The sequence below is a fragment of the Sorex araneus genome, chromosome 8, assembly GCF_027595985.1.
Source record: "Sorex araneus isolate mSorAra2 chromosome 8, mSorAra2.pri, whole genome shotgun sequence".
In the NCBI taxonomy this organism is placed as follows: Eukaryota; Metazoa; Chordata; class Mammalia; order Eulipotyphla; family Soricidae; genus Sorex; species Sorex araneus.
Genome location: NC_073309.1, coordinates 67,622,197 through 67,644,020, shown reverse-complemented (window position 1 = coordinate 67,644,020; position 21,824 = coordinate 67,622,197). Strand labels below are relative to the sequence as shown.

At 37.7% G+C, this 21,824-nt stretch overlaps 1 protein-coding gene across 1 annotated transcript in view; it reads right to left on the bottom strand.

Annotated features, from left to right (window-relative positions):
• Positions 1-21,824, bottom strand: part of DPYD (dihydropyrimidine dehydrogenase) — a 980,594-nt gene that overhangs the window by 561,644 nt on the left and 397,126 nt on the right. The window contains exon 9 of the mRNA XM_055145227.1: positions 3-110. Coding sequence (XP_055001202.1) covers positions 3-110 — 108 coding nt within the window. The remainder of the gene's footprint in view (positions 1-2; positions 111-21,824) is intronic.

Sequence of the window (21,824 nt, the reverse complement as noted above, 5' to 3'; positions counted from 1 at the left end):
ACCTGCTTTACTGCTTTTGGCGACAAGTGGCAAAAAGTCTTTGGATGTGTAAAATCCCTGGTCCTGTGTAAGGCCTTGAAAGATGCAGTCTTTATTGGGTTCAGGTAAACCTAAGAAATAAAAGTTTACAAAATATTAGCAAGAGTCTGAACTACTAAATATTTTAAAATTAGCTGCAATCATTAAAATAACAGAATATATAAGCAAATCAATATTAAATAATAGGCATAGTAGAGTAATGTATACAAAGTAGACCTTCATGTACATGTGCAGAAACATGGACATAAACACACAGTGTTAAGAGGGAAATCTTACTATATTATTTTTTCATGTCATAAATAAAAATGATTAGGCTTATTTACAATATCTGTCTCAGAAGGTGGAGATCATGCTTGGAAAAATAAATAAACAAAAAGCTTCAAAGTAAAAAAGAAGAAGAAAGAAGAATGTATATTACTACAAAATGCAGAAACTTGGACATTTAAAAAACATTACAAATAAAGAAAAAGAAAATGATTAACCAGGAAAATATTTCAATGAATAAAATAGTCTGTATAAATAACTTCTTCAATTTCAATAAGAAACATATGATCCTTTAATAAAAACGTAATCTTTTAGGTTAATAAAAATTAGGTAATAAAAAACGTAAACAGCCAGGGTTCAAGGTATAGCCTGGTGACTTCCGGAACATCTGAGTGTAGTCCCTGTAAATGTACAAATAAACAGCTTACAATTAGCAAAAATCTTTACTCCAGTAGCAATTTAAAAACTGAAAACGAAAACAAGAGAATACAAGTATATCTTCATTCAAAGTAAAATGTCTAAGAAAATTGGGCATGTGGCAAGAGATTTGTCTTTGGTAATTTTACTCATTGGTGCTCAATTTAAGAGAAAAGTAGTTTTGAATCTATCCCAAGAAAACATGTGAATAAAGTTAATATAGAACAATAGTTAATGCAAAAGGAGGCGAGTGGGGAAAAAATGAGAAAAAATCAACAGAATAGATATTAAACAGAAGAAAGACCCTAAAACAAAACAGCAGAATAGAATGGAACAATTGAAAAAAACAAATTTTAAAAATATGTTGTCTTTAAATTCATTTCTATTCCATAAACATGGGAGGAAATATAGAGTTTCATTTTATTTACTGTCCAAAACTTATTCCACAGAGGTAGGAGTTTATTATTTCATAGTTAAATGAAGGGCAGTTGGTGGTAGCTGCTGGTGGATTAGCATGGGTCACTGATGACACAGTAATTAGCATGGGCCACTGATGACTTTGACTCTTTGATTTTAGAACAATTTTCACTTGCTAACAAAGCTAAACAAGTCCTTTGACTTGCCTCTGACTTGGTTAACAAGAAAATGGAAGAAAACTCCCTCCTCATATTTTGAAAGAAAATATATTCTTAGGTTAGTTTTACATGGAAAGTATAATATAAATGTGTGGCTATTATAATTAATTTGTTTCTATTGCATATTGTATTTTAGGTACTGTGGTCACAATAGTATTAATATTAATGACACAGTTACAGCACCTCACCAGAGCAAAGTGTTCCAGACCCTTCTGGCACTTCCAGGCCACCTCTTCCTCCCACCCTCCTCCACTCACTGCTAGGTAATCTTAGTTCTTCAACTAAGGCCAATGGTTTGTCATCAACTGATGATAGCACAGCGTTGTTATATATAGCTCAGATGAGTGAGATCACCCAGTATCTGTCCTACCCCTCTGTATAGTATTGTTTACAAAGTCTAGGTAGTTGTAATTATATAAACATAAGCAAATACATACTTAAAAGTCTAAAAAGTAGACAATATTTTTACTGAGGAAACAGCTTTACTGAAACTTAGAAAGATGTGAGTGGAGAAAAAGAGGAGAAACATTCAAGAGAGAACGCAGGTAGAAAGGAAACAAAGACAAGAGATGTATTCATAGCCTTGAAGAGCAAGCTCAAGATAATTTTTTAAAAGATATTAAAATACTATAGATTATATTACACTGGGGTTGATCCATATCAATATCAAAGTAGGCTGTGTACTAATATTCAAATATCAAGTCATCTCCCATCCTTATTACTATATTCTAGAAATAGTATTTGTTCTTGAGTCCTTAATTTTCCTTTAGAAAATAACACACACAAGAAAAAAACATGATGTGCTGGTAAATTTCAGGTATAATAAGAAAACATCTTTTAGGCAAAGAGAATGCAAGCAGTGGATCTGAATATTTCTCTGGCAATAAAATGTAAAATCCTCCCTTTACTCACTCCTTATATGAGATGATTCCCTACATGCCATGGTTTACATAGAGACATAACTTTACATTTGTGACTATTTTCTACACACCCACTGATTAAATAACTTAAGGCAAAAATTTCTAATTCTACACCCCCATGCACACAGAGTGAGAGAAAAAAAAAAACGAAACAACATTTTCCCCCTTTCTTACAAAAAAGAAAACATTAATAAAATTTAAATTTTGTTTTCTCAATTGGAACAAGGCACTGTAAAACAAAATAGAGTTTGTTGTGCCTTTATTCCACACTGAATCTGTCAATTAAATGAAATAAAACATTTACTAGGTCAGATTATTCCTACAAATGCTCAAAAGGCATGAGTTAAATGTTTTGATTTATAGGTAGTGGTTGAAAAAAGTGAAAAATAGGGGAAGAGGAAATATTTCAAAGGACTATAATAAATGTTTTGCAGGAAGAGGCCCCAAGTTCAATACTGGAACCACAAGGCACCCCTGAGCACTGTGAGATACAGCCCTGATCGTATCTCTACAAGACTGGGGCGGCCTCGGTACTCCCTAACATCCCTGGGTGCATTTCTGGAACCACTGAGCTTGGGGCCCTACCCCCACACAAAAAGAAAAGAAAAACTAAATTACAAACATGTCAGAATCTTTAGTGTTGGATTATCTGTGAGTCCTAATGAGCAACGTGATGACAGTGACAGTAACAGTGACAATTGGTTTGGTGTTTCTGGAGAACCTTAAATTAGTCATTAAGTCTATGATATCTTCTATTACTATGGTTCTACTATATAAATAATAATTACACTTTTAGATACATAAAACTTAAGGTGTATATAGATGTTCACACATCCACATCACTGTATCAGTCATCCCGTTGCTCATAAATTTGCTTGAGCGGGCACCAGTAACGTCTCCATTGTGAGACTTCTTGTTACTGTTTTTGCATATCAAACACGCCATGGGTAACTTGCCAGGCTCTACCATGCATACTCTCAGTAGCTTGCCGGGCTCTCCGAGAGGGGCGGAGGACTCGAACCCGGGTTGCATATATATGTTATATATATATGCATATGTAAGTATATGCATACACATTTATGTGTGTACACTTAGATACAAATAAAAACAAACTATTGAGACCTGGAACAGGGTGAACACTCAGTAAGTATCAGCTATTGTTTGGAGGGTAAGATCTTCCCAAAAAGTGCTCATAAGACCAAGGAACCACTGCCAGCCATTCTTGGCCAGCTGGGCTAGAAAGTTAAATGCTAGGGTCTCAGGTTAGACACTTTGAATTCTGTCAGAATGAGGTCTCACCAGGGCTATTTCAGAAGTGCTTGAGAGGGGCTAGAGCGATAGCACAGCGGGTAGGGCATTTGCCTTGCACATGGCCGACCCGGGTTAGATTCCCAGCATCCCATATGGTCCCCTGATCACCACCAGGGGTAATTTCTGAGTGCAGAGCCAGGGGTGACCCTTGTGCATCACCGGATGTGATCCCCCCCAAAAAAAAGCAAAAAGCAGAAGTGCTTGAGAATCTCCAGGGCCACATCTAAGGATACTGAGAGATGCTGCCTTCTGGTGTTGGGGCCCTAACACAATACCATGTATGCAAATCCTGTTCTATATGCCCAGTCCCAACAGTTTCTATTAATATTAAAAAGTTTATTTATTCTGTAGTATATCAATTCTTTCAAATTTTCTATCTTAACATCTTAGGCAAAAAAACAAATAAAGCTTAAATCAAAGTATTAAGCCTTAGTAAATTTAAACAAAATGCTGGAAAGAAAGAAAAATGAAGCAACCTTAAATGAAATATGAAAGATAATGAAACTTGTAAATATCCATCTATCAAAGGAAGATTTCCCTGAGAGTAGGTGGCATAGTAATAAATAAGGTATGTGTCTATACAAGGATGATTTCAAAATGACACTGAAATGACTTTTTAATTCACCTTTCAGTGGGAAGATGGAGGTTTATGAATAAGGAGGACTTGACAAAGATCTGACAAACAAAACAGCTCAGTGTACTAATGTTAGTGTTCTTTGTCTTTCAGAAGAGCAAACAGATTTTCTGTTTTTCTAGAATAGTGACTAAAATTTTGGGGGCTTCTGGCATGATTTACCTAAAGGAACACTTTTAATGTGTCTTTTTTTATTGAAGTGGGGTGGGGTGGCATAGGAGCTCTTAGGATTTACCCCTGACTTTGTGCTCAGGAATCACTCCTGGTGGTGCTCGGGGGATCATATAATTTTCTGTGATTTAACAACGATCAATCACATGCAAAGCAAGCACCTTCACCCCTGTGCTGTCTCTCAGCCTGAAAAATATATTCTTAAGAACTACTGAGGGACTGGATAGATAGTACAAGTTTTTAGGTTCTTGTTTTGGATGGTTGACCCCAGTTCAATCACCTAAAACTACCAGGGGCAACCCCTGAGCCCCAAGAAAAGCATATTCTCCAAGCACTGCTGAGGGTGGCCTAAAGTCCCCCAACCCCTTCAAAAATACTGAAAATAATCATTTTCCAATTCACTGGAAAAAATAAGTAAATATCATTTTACTTAGAGCACAGAAAATGTCACTTAAAAATGCACAGATTGTATCTACTGCAGGCCTGAATCTAAACGAATGGCATATAAGTGGTTTGTATGAACTAATTCCCAAGTAAAACCTGTATCAGATGAAATAATTACTCATGTAAAATACCAGGAAAATGAGCCACACAGAGGTTAACTTTGCTGAAGATCACAGAACTAGTTAGAAGTGCCAATTTCTAATTTGGATACTCTGGTTATAATTCTGTATTTCACCCTCAAAATGATGGACTTTTTTCACATACAGGGTTGTAACCGAGACTTGTTTTAATGTGACATCACATAATGCAAGATACCAAATCTGCATGTATTAAGTTTCACCGAAAAGTTATAGGTACACACATAGTATGTATCTGCAGTCAGGTTCTAATCTCGTAGTAGAGAAAAAACCACTTACTTCCTAGGCTGCCTCTCTGCTTGTGATTATTTTCTCTAGTATAATTCCTTTCTGAAATGTTTTTCTTCTTAAGTGCATTCCCCTTGGGTATCTGCTGGTTATTTTTCAATATTTGATATTCTTTGAAATATGTATATTTGCTTTTCTCCAAAGAACCTCCCTCTGGAATAACTGCAGAATAAATAAAAGCAGTGCATACAGTACTTTCTCTGTGCTCATATTAACTTCTGCACAACTTCAATTAACATTAACAGCATATTAGATATTCTTTTTCATGTTACCATACAGTAAGAGGTGAGGACTAGCTCTTAAAGCCAGCTTTCATCGAGATGGTATGATATGCTCGAGAATTCTTGAGTTTTATCATATCTGCCTGTATTACTTCGAAGATCACTCATTCAGTGTTAATTGAATTTAGCATGCATTGTGTGAGATATTTCTTCTTGTGGTTTCCACTTGAATGACAGCTAAGCTTCCATGAGAAACATGGTGATTAAATAGATCTATCACTGGAAACAAATCCCAGAGAAGTGCAGAAGAAAACAAAGAACACTGAGAAACTGTCTTGGATTCTTTCGCTGAAAAGTAGACTCAGATAAAAATAAGACGAGAGGAGCCGGGGCAGTAACTCTGCAGGCTGGATGGCACTGGCTCAGGGCGCTGGGATGTCCCGTGCCCACAGTGAGGAGCGGTCCTGAGCACTGCCAGGTGTGAACCCCACCCCAGGCTAAACCAAAGTTAAATAAAATAGCCTGATCAGAGAAGTCACCATGGATTAAAGGCTGTGATCTCATTTTTCTTAAACCTGGTCTGTCCAAACCACCGTCATCTTTATATTGTATAAAATGAGAACCTACTGATTTAAAGGAGAGCATCTTAGGGCCAGGAAGTACAGCAGGTCGGGTGTTTGCCTTGCATGAGATCTACCCATATTTGATCACTGGCACCCCAGATAGTCCTCCAAGTCCTGCCAGGAGTGGTTCCTGAGCACAAAACCAGGAGTAAACCCTGAGAACTGCTAGGTTTAGCTTCAAAACAAAGGAAAACAAAACAAACAAACAAAAAGAAACCAGAGAGAGAGAGAGAGAGAGACAGGGAGAGAGAGAGAGCAAGAGAGAGAGAGAGAGAGAGAGAGAGAGAGAGAGAGAGAGAGAGAATTTTACCCACATTGCCATTCCTTTACATGAATAATTTACCCATTCCTGAACTGTCCATTACCTTTTCTATCTTTATTTCTCTCTTAGAGCAACACAACCTCGGGCCCCCCTCCTTAGAAAACATTTGAAATTTAAACCTAAACCTGCCCTCCCCAAAGTACAATTCTTTGTTGTTTCCAAATAAAGTCATTTTGGCTTACTGCTAACCTCGCTGTTCTGTTATTAAAGGTTAACTCTGGACAAAGACAGAAATGGGCATTGCTCTAGGACTCTGAACTCTCTCTGCACATACATCATTTCTTGTTATTTCATACTAGTGCTCTCAGCATAAAGGTTTAGTTCACAAAGTCCAACTGATTATGTCACTACCCTAAAGTTTATAGTCCAAGAAGAGCAAACTGCAGTTGAAGACAAATGTCATCAATATTTTAACTTTTATAAGTGCCTTTGTATCTGATGTTCTCTTTCTTTCCCAAGAGAAAGTATGACGTGTGATCTCTATCCTTATCTCCTAGTTTGGAAAAACTGCTATATGAAAAAGAACATAATTTTTAAAAAAACATAATGAAGATTAAAGTCAGATTAAACATGCATTCATTAAACAAACTCTCACTTAAGGACACCAGGTAATACGCCAAAACTATTCACCTGTTCTTTGGAAGACAAAGGACTCCAAGTTACCACTGCTTTAAAAAAAATAAGTTTTGATAACTCTGTTTTAGAGTAAGTAAACATCAAATCTAATTATATGTCAAAAGAATATACTAAATAAGAGGAAAAGCTCTGAAGTCAAAATTTATACATTAAAATTTGCTTCTAGCTAGTATAACCCTGAGCAAGTAAATCATTCTTTTTTGGTCAGCAGAGCCTTGCAATAACTTTGTTAGGGAAATAAAATGAAAACATTGTAAGTAGAGTGCTTTCCATAGATATAAAATAAATGTTTCCTTTGATTTGCATGCCTGACATAAAAATATCTGTGTCACTAAAATCTTTGAAATTTGGATAGATGTTGGTCTAATCTATAATGTATATAAATAATATTATTACAAAGTTAAGTGGTCGGTGTAGAGATTGGTTAGAATGAAAGGCTATGGCCAAGAATCTCTATTTAAGCTCGTTCATTCTAGACACTAAAATGAACTAAAAGCACTTTTTTTTTAAGAACAAAGCAATAAGTAAGATCAAGTCTTCCAATGTTTAATGTGTCATTCAAATTGAAGCAGCTGATGCAAGCCTTGTCACAGAGAATCAGTATAGACTTAGGACTTTGGAGAACTGGGTTTTAGCCACATCACTTTCCCTTTCTTGTTGTACATAGATAAAATTACTTAAAACTATGGATTTCAAAGTCCTTTATTTTGAGATAGATGATAATGCAGTCTGATGTACAGGTTATTCTGAAAATAAGTAGAAAAGTGCACACAAGAGCACTCTGGCAAAACTGAAACAACATTCAAATGTAAGTTACTGTAACTGTCAGACACACATATAAAAGCTGTGAAAATAAAGGTGTACATGATGAAAGACCTAAACACTTCCCCAAACAGGAATAAGGCAATTAATTATCAGAAACCAATTGAATGAACATCTATACGTTTATACAAGTGTATATCTGAAACAATAAACCTAGATGTGTTTATAAACATATAAGAAATGAGAAATATCCCTAAATCAAGAGAAACAGCTTGGAGTACAATACGGAAGTAAAACATTTCTTTCCAGATTTCTAAGCAGTACACAACTCCACTATAGATTATAAACTTTTTTTATATCTCACTTAAAGATCACTTATATTGCTCAAAGGATTTATATCTTATTTCCAAGGGACAACAGTGCCATATGGATTATCATTCTAGAATCTATATATTGATTAGATGGGAAAAGATCAATGATGTCCTATTGTGATGCTTTTCTCAATAAAACTCCACATCTTTTTCCCTTATGTCCCACCATAAATATGGTTAGCTCTCAGTGCTCAGACTGAATATAGGAAGAGCGGAGTGGTTCAATATAACACATATGAAATTAGATCACCATGCATCACAATAGTATTCATTACATTGATTTTTCAAATCCCCATTAAACATCTGTTCATATAACTGCTGTCTAGTCTCTCAATGTGACTGCACACATTAATTGTGTGTCACACAATTGGTTAGAGCATAACAAGATGGAGACTTAAAAATGCAATGAATCAAGTCACTATCTCAAATTTTATTTTTCCCCACTATACAAGTGTTTCTTTACTACAAAAATATGTAGCAATGATGTTCAGAACCCAGAGAGATACTGAACACTCAGTTTTGAAAGTTGATGGATTCCCAAGTGATGTTTTCATATTTAAATTATAAAACAGTAAGATTTATAAAGCAGCAATGACAATAAAATAATCAAAGAGTATTATTTCTACAAAGTTGTTATAAATGTATTTTAGGTTCTTTCTATAATTTTCCCAAAATATGAATTAATTCTGTCATTCTAAATTAGATTGGTTATCAAACGTACTACCAGGCTCCAGTTCAGAGTATATACTGGCTTGAAGTAATACAAACATTATAAAAAAATATAAAAAAACAATGTATTTGTAGGTATAACACATTAGATATAACACATAAGAAATAAACTGAATCTAAATAATCTTCTAGAGGGCTCTGTTACCTATAATTAAATAACCAGCAATCTTATATAAATGAACATATGAATTAACATTCACTTTTTCTACTTTTTTTGTTCTCTTCATACATATGAAAAATATAGACTTAATTTTCATTAATAAAATAATGCCCCCAATTCAAAGATGAATATATATTATCATGTTTTTTAATAACTTTCCTGAGAAGTAATTCTCTATTTAGAATCAATCTTATCTGTGTAAAGGAAATAAAAAGCAAAACCACAAAAATTAGAGAAAAATGAATAAAGTATCTTTCTTTATACTTTCATAATTTTCAAGGTTTCTTAAAATTAGGTTATTTTAATAATAATAATTCAATATAAACAAAGTCTCATTAAAAGTATCTTCTCTAGATAAAACATATTCAAGTAATTTCCTATTTCTGTTACAAAATTCTACATTTCCTTTAGATTTTTTTGGTATTATTTAATTAAAGTGTGCCTTATCTCGAGTGCCTTTCTATTATCTTTATTTATTTTCCTTGTCTTTTTTTCTCTGCTTCACATTCTCATTTGGCTTTGGTTATAAAACAATTTTCCTAAATTTTAATCCTCACATTCTAAAATAAGCAGATGCAAAAAAGAAAAATCTCAATATGCCTCAAGCAAGGTTTTTATTTTATTTTTTGTCTTAATGAAGGAAATTCTTCGATGGCATTAGGATATTACTATTTAGGACTTTGTAAGTATACTATATTCCAAAGTAAAGAAATCATTAATAATGAAATACTAAAAAGAACAGTTATATTGCAAAATAAATCTACCAGGCTTACAAAGAAAACAAATTTGCAACAGCCACCTGCTGTGGAGATGTGGCAGTAATCTCAACAGCAGGAAATAAAAGGGAAGAGAGGAGAAAAATACAAAAGCACAGACATTAAAAAAGTAATTAAAACACTTATCTCCATCAACATACATAAGGAAAAAAACCCTCAACCAACCACCTAAAAACATACTCTATTGAACTGCACAGCAGGAAACAGCATTAAAGCTGGCACCATAAACACACATTCTGTAGCAGAGAGAAGACCCCTTTAAAAATGTAATCTCAAAAGTATTACTAATGTGTTAATCACCAGCAAATGTACCACACATTCATTGTACTGTATTAGTTACTTTCTCCAAGGTATTTTTAAAATTGTACTTCTACATTTTTCATTCTAATAAACTCTTAAATACAGGCACTGGTAACCTCTTTATTTGTAATTGTTCTAATAATGAATCTTATAACTAGATGGAGGCCACAGTATTCTTTATATCAAAAACTTTAATAAATCTTACCCTAAGATACATTTAGAGAATGAGATTAAACCATTTCCTTATTTTTTGTTCACTTGGTTTTGTTTGGGGACACATTCGGTGGGTGGTGCTCAGGATATACAATTGGCTCCCTGGCCTGTGTCCAAGGATCACGGGGAGACCATACGAGGATCATAGGGGACAGAACCCACGTTGGCCGAGTGCAAGGCATGTGTCCAAACTGCTATACTATACTTTTGTCCCCAAACCATTTCCTTCGAACCCAGTCTAATCCGGAATAAAAAGAGGTGAAATACAATGTAAGAGTCAGAGTGATGGATTCAAAGCTAAGAATGATTTTGAATTACCTGTAGGACTTTCTAGCATCCAAACTCTGGGAAACAGAGTAATGTATGCACAAAGTAAGGAGTGACAGGCTTTAATGTAAAGACCACTCACCACATGTGTTTGCTGACTCTCACAGACTTTAGAACTAGTTTTATACAAGTTTAAATGAGATATTATATATGTCTAGCAATGTCAGTAAACAAGGAAATGCCACTTAATATAAAATCAGACAACTGTTGGGGCCAGAGAGATAGTAATGCAGCCCAATGGATTCAGTCCCAGGAACTCCCACAACAAAACCAAATAAAAAAAACAATATAAAAAATAATCAGACAATATTTTATAGACTAATGACATTAGTTACTAACTATAAGTTCACACCAAGTTATCAAGCTTTAAAACCATGTTTTCTCATCTTTGAAAAGTGAACTTAAAATATGAATCTCCTGGGGCTGGAGCGATAGCACAGTGGATAGGGCATTTGCCTTGCATGTGGCCGATCCGGGTTCCATTCCCAGCTTCCCAAATGGTCCCCTGAGCACCGCCAGGAGTAATTCCTGTGTGCATGAGCCAGGAGTAACCCCTGTGCATTGCCGGGTGTGACCCAAAAAGCCAAAAAAGTAAAAAAGCATCTCCTCCTAGAAATACTGTGCCAACCAAAAGCATGATATAATTCTATGTTGCTGAAACAACCAATATAGGGAGAAGGTTCAATTCATAATCATAGATATTTGTTATATTATCATATATTTTTATCCTGTGAATTAAAACTCAGTGCCATTCCACTATAGGTGTGTATTTTACTTTAAGCAAACAAATTTAAATAAGAATTAATCTGTCTAAGTCTAAACCAAAACTATAATTCCATAGATCTTGAAAGAAAAAGAATTTTTCTCAGTAAACTACTGGAAAAGGTTACAAACTATCTATAAGAATATTATAGTGTTCCAACGCTTGTAAATATTTGCAATATATTTAGAATTATTTATTTATTACTTTTTCTTTTTTTCTTTTTCTTTTTTTTTTTTTTTTTGGTGGGGGATCAAACCTAGCAATGCAAAGGGGTTACTCCTGGTTTTGCACTCAGGTATTACATCTGGTGGTGCTCGGGGGACCCTATGGGATGCTGGGAATTGAACCCATGTTGGCCCCGTGCAAGGCAAACGCCCTACTTCGCTGGGCTATTGCTCCAGCCCCAACATTTAAAATTACTTTAACTTTGCTGAATAAGAATCTAGAAAGTTCCACAAGGAAATCACTCTCTGAAAGTCATAATCAGTGAGTAAATGTGTACAGAAATTTGAGAAATATATGGATGGTCTTAGAACACTAAGTTTGTTCATCCACAAAACAGGCAGATTGTCTAAAAACAGAGTTTTGAACTTTGCCATGGCTTTTCAAGGAACTTAAGTCTATCAAAATAGCTGATTTTTGTATATTCATACATTTTATTATTTTCCTATAGAATGTAATGAAACAAAAAATGGTTAAAGAATAATATTCACCAACTCATATGAAATCAATTACTTCATACTATTTATTCAAATGTCATTCCAAAATCAGAGTGTAGTCATGGGTGTCAAAATATTAATCACACCTGACAATCAATAAATATTATGAATACAATCTATATAACAATAAATGTTAGGCCAAAGTAAGGAATCTGAGAGCAAACATTAACTAGGTTCTTATCACTATTTCCCTGGTATCACTTTTGTCCCGTTGTTCATCGATTTGCTCAAGTGAGCACCGGTAACATCTCCATTGTGCGACTTGTTGTTACTGTTTTTGGCATGTTGAATATGCCACAGGGAAGCTTGCCAGGCTCTGCCGTGTGGGCAGGATACTCTCAATAGCTCTCTGGGCTCTCCGAGAGGGACAGAAGAATTGAACCCAGGTCAGCCATGTGCAAAGCAAACACTCTACCTGCTCCAGCCCACTAGATATTATAAAATCATTTTATTGTGATTTCTTAAATTTGAAGTCTCTGCATTTTTTCTCTAAGTTATCACCTCCTTTCAGAGAGATTAATTGATATAATACATTTAAAAGTCAGAATTACTTATCAGTGACTTGAATACAGAATGTCAATAAATAAATTGAATTTTGTGTAATTTTTTAAATCCTAATGTTTTCAGGTTGGCATCTTTCTTGATATTTCTTGATAAGTAATGCAATATAAAATACTGTAATATCAACTAAAACTAAAGATACTTTAAAAAGCTTAATGCTAATTGAATTTTTTTTCATAAGTAGCACTATAGCACTGTTGTCCCGCTGTCATAGATTTGTTCTAGCAGGCACCAGTAATGTCTCCATTGTGAGACTTGTTGATACCATTTTTTGCATATTGAATATGCCACAGGGAGCTTGCCAGCTTCTGCCGTGCGGGCGGGATAGTCTCAGTAGCTTGATAAAATAAACTTATAAAACTTGGGAAATTCTATGTGCAGTTGTTACATATCTAGTTCCAAATATTTTGTTACACAAATAAAACCAGAGTTCATCATGTTCAATTTTAAAATTTGGATATCAGCTATGATTTTTAATTATGGATAATATCATTTAGAAAAAAATCAATCTTAGATGCTTCACTTTAGGAATTTATTCATAAAATATTTAGCAATTTCTTCATAAAAAATATTGGGTTCCAACTATGTGTTAACTAACCATCTAGGTAATAGGAATACACTGATAAATAGTTTCCAGTTTGGGGCTTGAAAGAAGAGTCATCAAAAGTTTAGAACAGAGCCAGGTAATTAACACGTTAAAGGGCTACAGAGCTAAGGAAAGCCGACCCTTTGCAAATCACTGTTCTTGACTAAGACTGCAACTGAAGCTGAGTTTTGAATGGTACCACAGGTGTAAAAAAGGAGAATATGCAGCACGTACACAGGCATAAAGGAGAAAATAGCTCAGTCTGACTAGAACCACAGAGTTTTGGTTGTAGGAGAAAAATGGAGCATAGAGGGAACAACAAAATTTGAAATAGGACAGACAAGCAAGCCTCAAATCACCAAGAGTCTTGAAAGCTATGACAAGTTTTGGGGTTTTACATGGGGCCAGACATGACAGGGAAGTTGTATAATAAGCTAACTTTGAAGCAGTGTGTGGAATTGACTTCCAGGTGCTGAGAATGACAGAAGTAGATTCTGATAAGAAACACTTGAACTTCTCAACCCAGATTACTATTAGCCTCCATGAACAGGGCACTGCAGTGAGATTCACAGCACAGCCTCGTCTTCTCTAGGGTCATCAATTTTACTCAAAGATAAGTGGTTTAAATTAGGGTCTTTATCAAGATTAATGTGGAGGTGTAAGAAGCAGAAACAAGTCAAGGGTTACAGATACACATCTTGGGTATACAATGACCTCAAATTTATCTTTGGCATCTCATGACCAGACTTGGTAGCACTAGGTGTGGCTTTCATGTCCACCAGCACCTCTGGACGCAAGAAGCAGTCCACACCCTGAAACACACACTTGGTGATTGACTATCACCAGGAGTGGCCCTGCGTCTCCCTAAACACTACTAAGACCCCCTCCCAGCCCCCAGAGAAATATGAAAGCATTGCGAAGTACAAAGCAAATACTTCAAAATATTCTGCGTATGGTTTTTGAGGGGCTGGAACGATAGCACAGCGGTAGGGCATTTGTAGGATAACATGGGGTTTGTCCTTTTAGCCTTTCCTTAGGGAACATAGTTTACCTTAAAGCAATGTCCTTTCTGTATGGACACAGGAAGACAATATTGTGCTTGTAACTTGGGAGTTGATTGACTCCAATAATATTTATTCCTGCGCATCTGCTTTCTTAACTCAGTTGCCCTCAGTTTCTAGCACCCCAAAAGCAGGGTCCCGACGAGGGACAGGATGGATCCAGGGCAAGCGGTGAGTTATGTGCTACCCTGGCATCGAGATAGGTCAGGCCAAAGCACCACAATACTCAACTATAAGTTGAGGGCATGATCATGGACATGCTGCCATGATCCAAAGGTAACGACGAGACTAGGACCCTGCTGGGGTTAGGAAGACTAACCTGGCCTGAGGACTGTATAGTGAGATGTCCTCAGGAAGAGCCAAACTTTATATCTCTTACTGTGCTCATACATTGCTAGAAATATTAGAAATATTAGAAGTAGATTTACTATAAATATTTAAGCAGATTACTAGCTCATACCCTGACACACCCTTGTTTGGAATCACTCCCTTAGATGAGATTTCCTTAGATGAGATTTTGTTAATCTCCTCAAGAAATGGTCTTACCCTTCTTTGTTGATTTGTTGATGTTAAACCCACCTTTGTGCTACCGCCCTATGTAATTTGCTATATAAACTAATACTGTGGGGCAAAAGAGTTGGCCAGACTCAGAAGAAGCAGAGAGAGAGAAGAAATAAACTGATCGAGCAACCAGTTTGGCCTTCTTCCTTCTGTCGCCTGCCCTTAACCGACAGCACACACAGTGGTTCCGGAGCACCAGATGCGGGCAGTGAGACAGAGCTGCCTGGAGAGCCCGAGAGTACACGCGCCCGTCGGTGTGCTTTAGTATTTTACAGGCGTTCACCTTTCACTCGGCCGACCTGTGTTTAATTCCTCTGCCCCTCTTCGAGAGCCTGGCAAGCTACTGAGAGTATTGCGCCCGCACGGCAGATCCTGGCAAGCTACCCGTGGTGTATTCAATATGCCAAAAACATTAACAAGTCTCACAATGAGAGACGTTACTGGTGCCCGCTTGAACAAATCTATGAGCAACGGGATGACAGTGACGCAGCATGGTATTTGAATTAAATGAATTTTTAGAGCTGGTTTTATTTTTTAAGTTTTTCCACTCAAGATCCCTTTTCACTGTACTACTGTCATCCCATTGCTCATCAATTTGCTCAAGCAGGCACCAGTAACATCTTCCCTGTGAGACTTGTTGTTACTGTTTTTGGCATATCGAATACACCACGGAGAGCTTGCCAGGCTTTGCCATGTGGGCGGGATACTCTCGGTAGCTTGCCGGGCTTTCCGAGAGGGGCAGAGGAATCAAACCTGGGTCAGCTGCATGCAAGGCAAATGCCCTACCCGCTGTGCTATGGCTCCAGCCCATGATCTCTTTAATTTTAGAAATTTTTACAATATCTTGGGTATATAAAGATATAAAATAGGTGACAAATTAAACACTGACTGATGATATACCCATACATTTTTTTAATATTTAAAAAAACTTATGTGACACCTCTACATAAGGTTATAGTCAAAAGATTAAGAAGCTAGACCTAGACGTTTATGTTTACTCTCTTCTGTGGTAACAGTTAATGGTCAGAGGATGAAAATGGAAATTTAGGAGAATAAAAATATGTATTATCAAGACATATCAAGACACTAAGTACTTGAGTTTGTTGTGGTGGTTCTTTGCTGGCCCCCTCCCCCACCTCCTTAGTGATGCCAAGGGCCTCTCCGAGCTCAGTGCTCCGTGCTTGATGCTTCCTCCTAGAAGTCTTCCAGAAACCAGATAGTGTCGTGCATCTGATCCAGAACCCCAGCATTCAAAGCCTATGCTATAGCTCTTTGAATCCTCTCCCCGAATTCATAATTGGTAAGATGTTTGTCTCCAGTGGCTTCAAACAGCATCTGGTGGCAAAGTGAAATCTCAACTTTATGCTTTGGTGGGAAGTTCAGTGTTGATGTGTTGAGTGAGGCCCGGTACAGTGAAGGAGCAAGTTCTCAGGGTAGCCTGTGACTCTCTTAGTGGCAGAAATGACCTAGTGTGGGGTGTTCCCCAGTTTCCCTAGAGGTTCCCAGAAAAGGAGCATTCGACTCTGCAACTCGTATCAGGACAAACCAATCTGAAAATTACAGCTGAGATGATACTGCAAGAAGCTGAAATGAGCTAATACCGAAAAGGAGCTCATCCACCTGGTGTGTGTATATTGTAACTGCAGAAGAAAGCCCAGGAAGAAGCCCCCATATAAGATGCCAATATTTCATGGATAAGAGGAAGCTAAAAGATGATTTGGCAGGAATTATAAAGTAGAGGAAGGAAAGTAGTTAGCTAAAGCCAGGAGAGGTATATTAGTTCAGACTTTCTTATCTGAAAAAAAATGAAGACACACAGATTTTTAAAGTTTATCTGGTATTAAAAATGTAAAACTAGGAGCAGAAAGATATTACACTTGCCTTGCATACAACTTACGCAGATTTGATCCCCAGCACCATATATGGTATCCCTAGCGCTGATAGAAATAATCCCTGAGCAGAGATAGGAATGAGACTTAGCCACACCAAGAGTGTATCTGAAGCAGAGAACTAGGAGCAAATCCCGAGCAGTGCTCAGTGTGTCCCCTTTTCTCCCCTACACGCAGGGGTACAAAGAAATTTCTTCCCCAGCCTAAGGTAGCACCATCTAGATTTGCTCTCCATCTCCTCCCCTACTAGCTATGCCTTAGGTAGCAAATCAGTGTACCTTCCACTGCCTTCGTTTCCTCTCCTGTAGAAGACTGCCTTAAGCACCTGTCGCTTGAGTTGTTACAAGCACTCTTGAATCATGACATACCACAGACATGAGAATAATAGCAATTTAAGTTATTTAAAAAGTAATAGTAGCCCATTACATAAGCAACTAGCCCTCATCTTCTCTTTTACTAAAACTAAGTGAGGAAATGATAGAAATAGTGGATGATGGAATAACTGGAAGAATCAAATTGAGATTCTGAGTTGCTCCTTGGAAATTATTTAAATTCTCCATGATCTATATCTTACATACACACTCTGAAATTAAATTATACTAAAAAATACCTCAACCCAACTAATCATATTATAGAGAACATATATCTTGACAAAACCAATAAAAATCTCAAAATATAAAATAATAAATAGTATTTCAAATGTCTATTAAACAAACTAAGCCATCAATGCTTGATGTTTACTTGTCTCAGTACCGCAAAGATTGCTATTATGATACATGGTTTTAAAGACATTTCTCATAATTACAGAAAGTCATAATCCTTTTGGGGGGACAGAGGATGGCATCCACGTGGTGTTCAACAGGCCCAGCAGCTCCATCAGTAATTCATGGGCAACTAGATCAGCAAGTCAATGTAAAGAAAGACCCAAGAATGCAGTGGTGCTGAGGTCCAGAGAAGCTTATAATTAACCTGGGACACCTCAGTCATGCCTGAGGAACTTCAGGTCTCTCCCCAGCAATGCACTGGGGATCATATGGCTGCAGAAATTGAACCTGGGTCATTTGCACAGTAAGCATGTGCTCTTAATCTCTCTCTACCATCTCCCATATTCTAATGCTTGTATATTCTAATACAAGAGTGTGAATCACTCTTGTTTTCATGCTAAACTATCTGAGTTCTGCTTCTTAGAGCATGGTGTGTCTAAAGCCCATAACAATGGTTTAATGGAAACCAATCATTCAGATTTTAAATTCCTGGCACAACTAATTCACAGATCTTACTAACTTATTACTTAAGTGATGCATTCTACAGAGTACAAAGAAAAAGTGAGTGGATATACTTGAGGGGACTTCTTTACCACCATTTTCTTAAATATAGGTTATAATGCACATGGACTCAATATGAATTTACACTGCATAATATATCACTGTCACTGTCACCCCGTTGCTCATTGATTTGCGTGAGCGGGTATAAGTAATGTCTCCATTGTGAGACTTGTTACTGTTTTGGGCATATTGAATACACCTCTGGTAGCTAGCCAGGCTCTCCGAGAGGGGTGGAGGAATCGAATCCAGGTCAGCCGCATGCAAGGCAAACGCCCTACCCACTGTGTTATTGCTCCAGCCCCAATAAATAACAAGTAGTAATAAACAAAAGCTACCTCCTGGGGCCAAAGAGACAGTACAGCAGGGAGGGCACCTACCTGGCACACAACTGACCTGGGTTCGGTCCCAGATTGTCTCCTGAGCACCGCCAAGAGAAATTCCTGAGTGCAGGCCCAGGAATAAGCCCTGAGCATCGCCGGGTGTGGCCCCAAACTAAAAACAAACAACCACTAAATAAAAATCTGCCTCCCAAATGAGAAACCTTGCCCCAATCCTCAAGGCAGCACCCCCCCCCCATGCTAAATCCCCTTCAACTGGTGCCAGAAATGACTTCAGTCTGGGCTGTCCTTGGTGCCTGGCACGCTGTGTCCCTGCTCACCATGGCGTCCTGTGCCCACTGCAGGGTGAAGGTATGTACCTTGGCAGAGGAAGGGGTGTTCCCCCAGATCACCCTGAGAGGCAAGGAAGATCTAGAAGAGCATGTGACCAGATGTGGCCGGCAGGCCATATCCCCAAAGGTCCTTTGCTCCCTCTGAGCCACTTGGGACAGGGCCTATTGTCCCCAAGCAGTGTCCACCTCCAGTCTGAAGGGGGGAGGGGCTAAATGAACAGTGTGCCAGCAGCTCCCCCAAACTCAGAGGGAAGCAACCTCAGTGCCTGGGTCCAGTTTTGTAATCCCTGGGGAACAGTTACTAGCCCCAATGAACAGACGGAGAAACTGAGGCTCAGGAGGAGTTGGTGGGATGGAAGTGTGGGCTCTGGACATCTCCCAGTGTGCTTTGGGGGGCCAGGGGCACAAAGACCAGCTCTGTGGTGGTCTGGGGAACAAGGCCTGGGGTCAGGGAAGATCTCAAAGTTAGCTTTCAGGGGTCCCACCCGCCTGGGATATCCAGGTCACCTCAAGAGATCACCGGGGCTGGGCTGGGTGGGCTACTGCAGGTGTCCTGAATGACAAGGCCTGGCAGGGGGGCTACTGCCCAGGATGTGAGGGCAGAGCCAGACCCACCCGGTGGTCCCTGGACCGAGGGAGGGGGGCTCTGCCCTCTCTAGGGCAGAGTGGGGGCATAGAGCCCCTCCCAGCCCAGCCCTAGGCCCAGGCCTGTGAGTCAGGACCGGCTTGTTGAAAGGGATTTCCAGAAACCATTAATATGTTATAATAAGTTATTATATGTTATTACTTAAAATATTTTGTTTATATTTGAGCTTCACAAAAACTCCATCAATGGGGCTAAATAGTAGTATAGTACATAAGGTTCTGGTAAACCCTTCACATGAGGCTGACCCAAGATTGATTCCAAAACACCTCCAGTACAGAAACAGGAGAGGCCCTAAGGACCAATGAGTGTAAAAGCAAAAGAAGTAAACAACGAATAACTCCATGAGCTAAATACATATTTATATAACTATTTAAAAATTAGCACACTGAGGTTTAAGGCAGTGAAATGTTTTCTAAAATCTCATTGCTTTGGTCCAGTAAAAACTTTTATACATTAGACATGGCTGGAGTGATAGCACAGTGATTGGGCATTCGCCTTTCACGATGCCGACCCAAGTTCGATTCCTCCACCCATCTCGGAGAGCCTGGCAAGCTATCGAGAGTATGGAGCCCAAGCAGCAGAGCCTGGCAAGCTACCTGTGTGTATTGGATATGCCAAAAACAGTAACAATAAGTCTCTCAATGAGAGACGTTACTGGTGCCTGCTCAAACAAATCGATGAGCAACGGGATGACATTGACAGTGACATTAGACATATATTTAGGAGATCAGAGAACATTTATTAGGTGAAAATAAGGAGCCTTAATTTAGCCATTGAAAATGTATCAGTCAATGATCGCGTGCACCTTAAATTTTCTAAAAAGTATTAATACACTACTTTATTCACAAAAGGAAAAACACACTTTTTTAAAGACTGGTAGGTAATTATTCACATATCATCCCACCTCCGCTATTTTAGCTGATTGTAAGTAAACTATTCCTATTTAACAGTAAATGTCTTGTAAAAGGATTTTCTAAGTACTGTCATTTGTCTGAAGCACACATCTACAATGAAAAACCTATCATCAATTCAATTAAGGCATTATTTTCATTCTTTCACTGCAAGTCATCTGACCCAGGTTAAATCAACTATCAAATTTTCATTCATTATTTCTACATGACGGATTTTGCCAGCTCATAAATATATACATCTTCATTTGTCAAATTTACACGATTCCTGACCCAGTTGCTATCAGGACCCAAAATTCTTCTCCCTTAAAAACAGCAAAAAATTGTCACATTACACAACCTCCCCACAACCTCAGATGAGCCCGAAATTGATGATATTTGTACCTGTAAATGCACAGTTAAGGAGAGCAGAAGGCAAGCACTGTCCTCGTTAACCGCATTGAGCTGTGATACAACCACAGACTCCCCTGTGTGGCCTGTGATCAATTTTAATCTTCTGACCGAAAATAAAAGAATGCAGACTCCTGATTCTAGATTCATCTTTAAAGGAGATTATAGATTTGTATGTCTGCAGCGGGAATGAAGTATTTAATTCGACAGGCATTCCAGGAAAGAATACATCTAAAGTATCATTCTTCTTCATCACCTGAACTCCTTCCAGCTTCCGCTATTGACAGAACTATATTCTCCGAAAGCAAATGCAATGGGTTAAAAAAACAACAGTGTTCTCTTTGTGGACAAATGATCACAGAAACAGACTCTCCTTTAGTTTCATGACTCCATGACTTACATTTTTTCCTATCTCAAATTCCCCTTTAAGAGTTTGTGCCAAACTGCATGGCAAAATTTTCAATTGTAAGCAGTTACTAAAACCATGATTCCTCATTTCCAAAACTCATATCTATTTAGTTACATTGGTAAATTCTTGGTGCTTTGAAAGGGAAATCGATTTTGATGTGATTACAAATATAAGTAATGGTTATGTATCTTTACAATTATACAGACGTAGATATATGTGTGTATGTATTGTCTTTAGCACTGTCATCCTGTTGTTCACTGATTTGCTTTAGTGGGCACCAGTAACGTCTCCATTGTGAGACTTGTTACTGTTTTTGACATACCGAATATGCCACGGGCAGCTTTCCAGGCTCTGCTGTGCAGGCGGGATATCTCTCAGTAGCTTGCCAGGCTCTCCGAGAGGGACAGAGGAATTAAACCTGGGTCAGCCTCATACAAGGCAAACGTCCTATCCGTCATGCTATCACACCAGTCCATGTATATATGTACATACGTGACAGTTATTCACACATAAAACAGATACATTCTTATTTTTCTGCAAAGAAAAATTTAAAATATATGTAAAAATAGAAAGAATGAGGGTGTTCTAAGGTTTACAGGAAAAATTTAAAATATTATTAAAAATAGAAAAAATGAG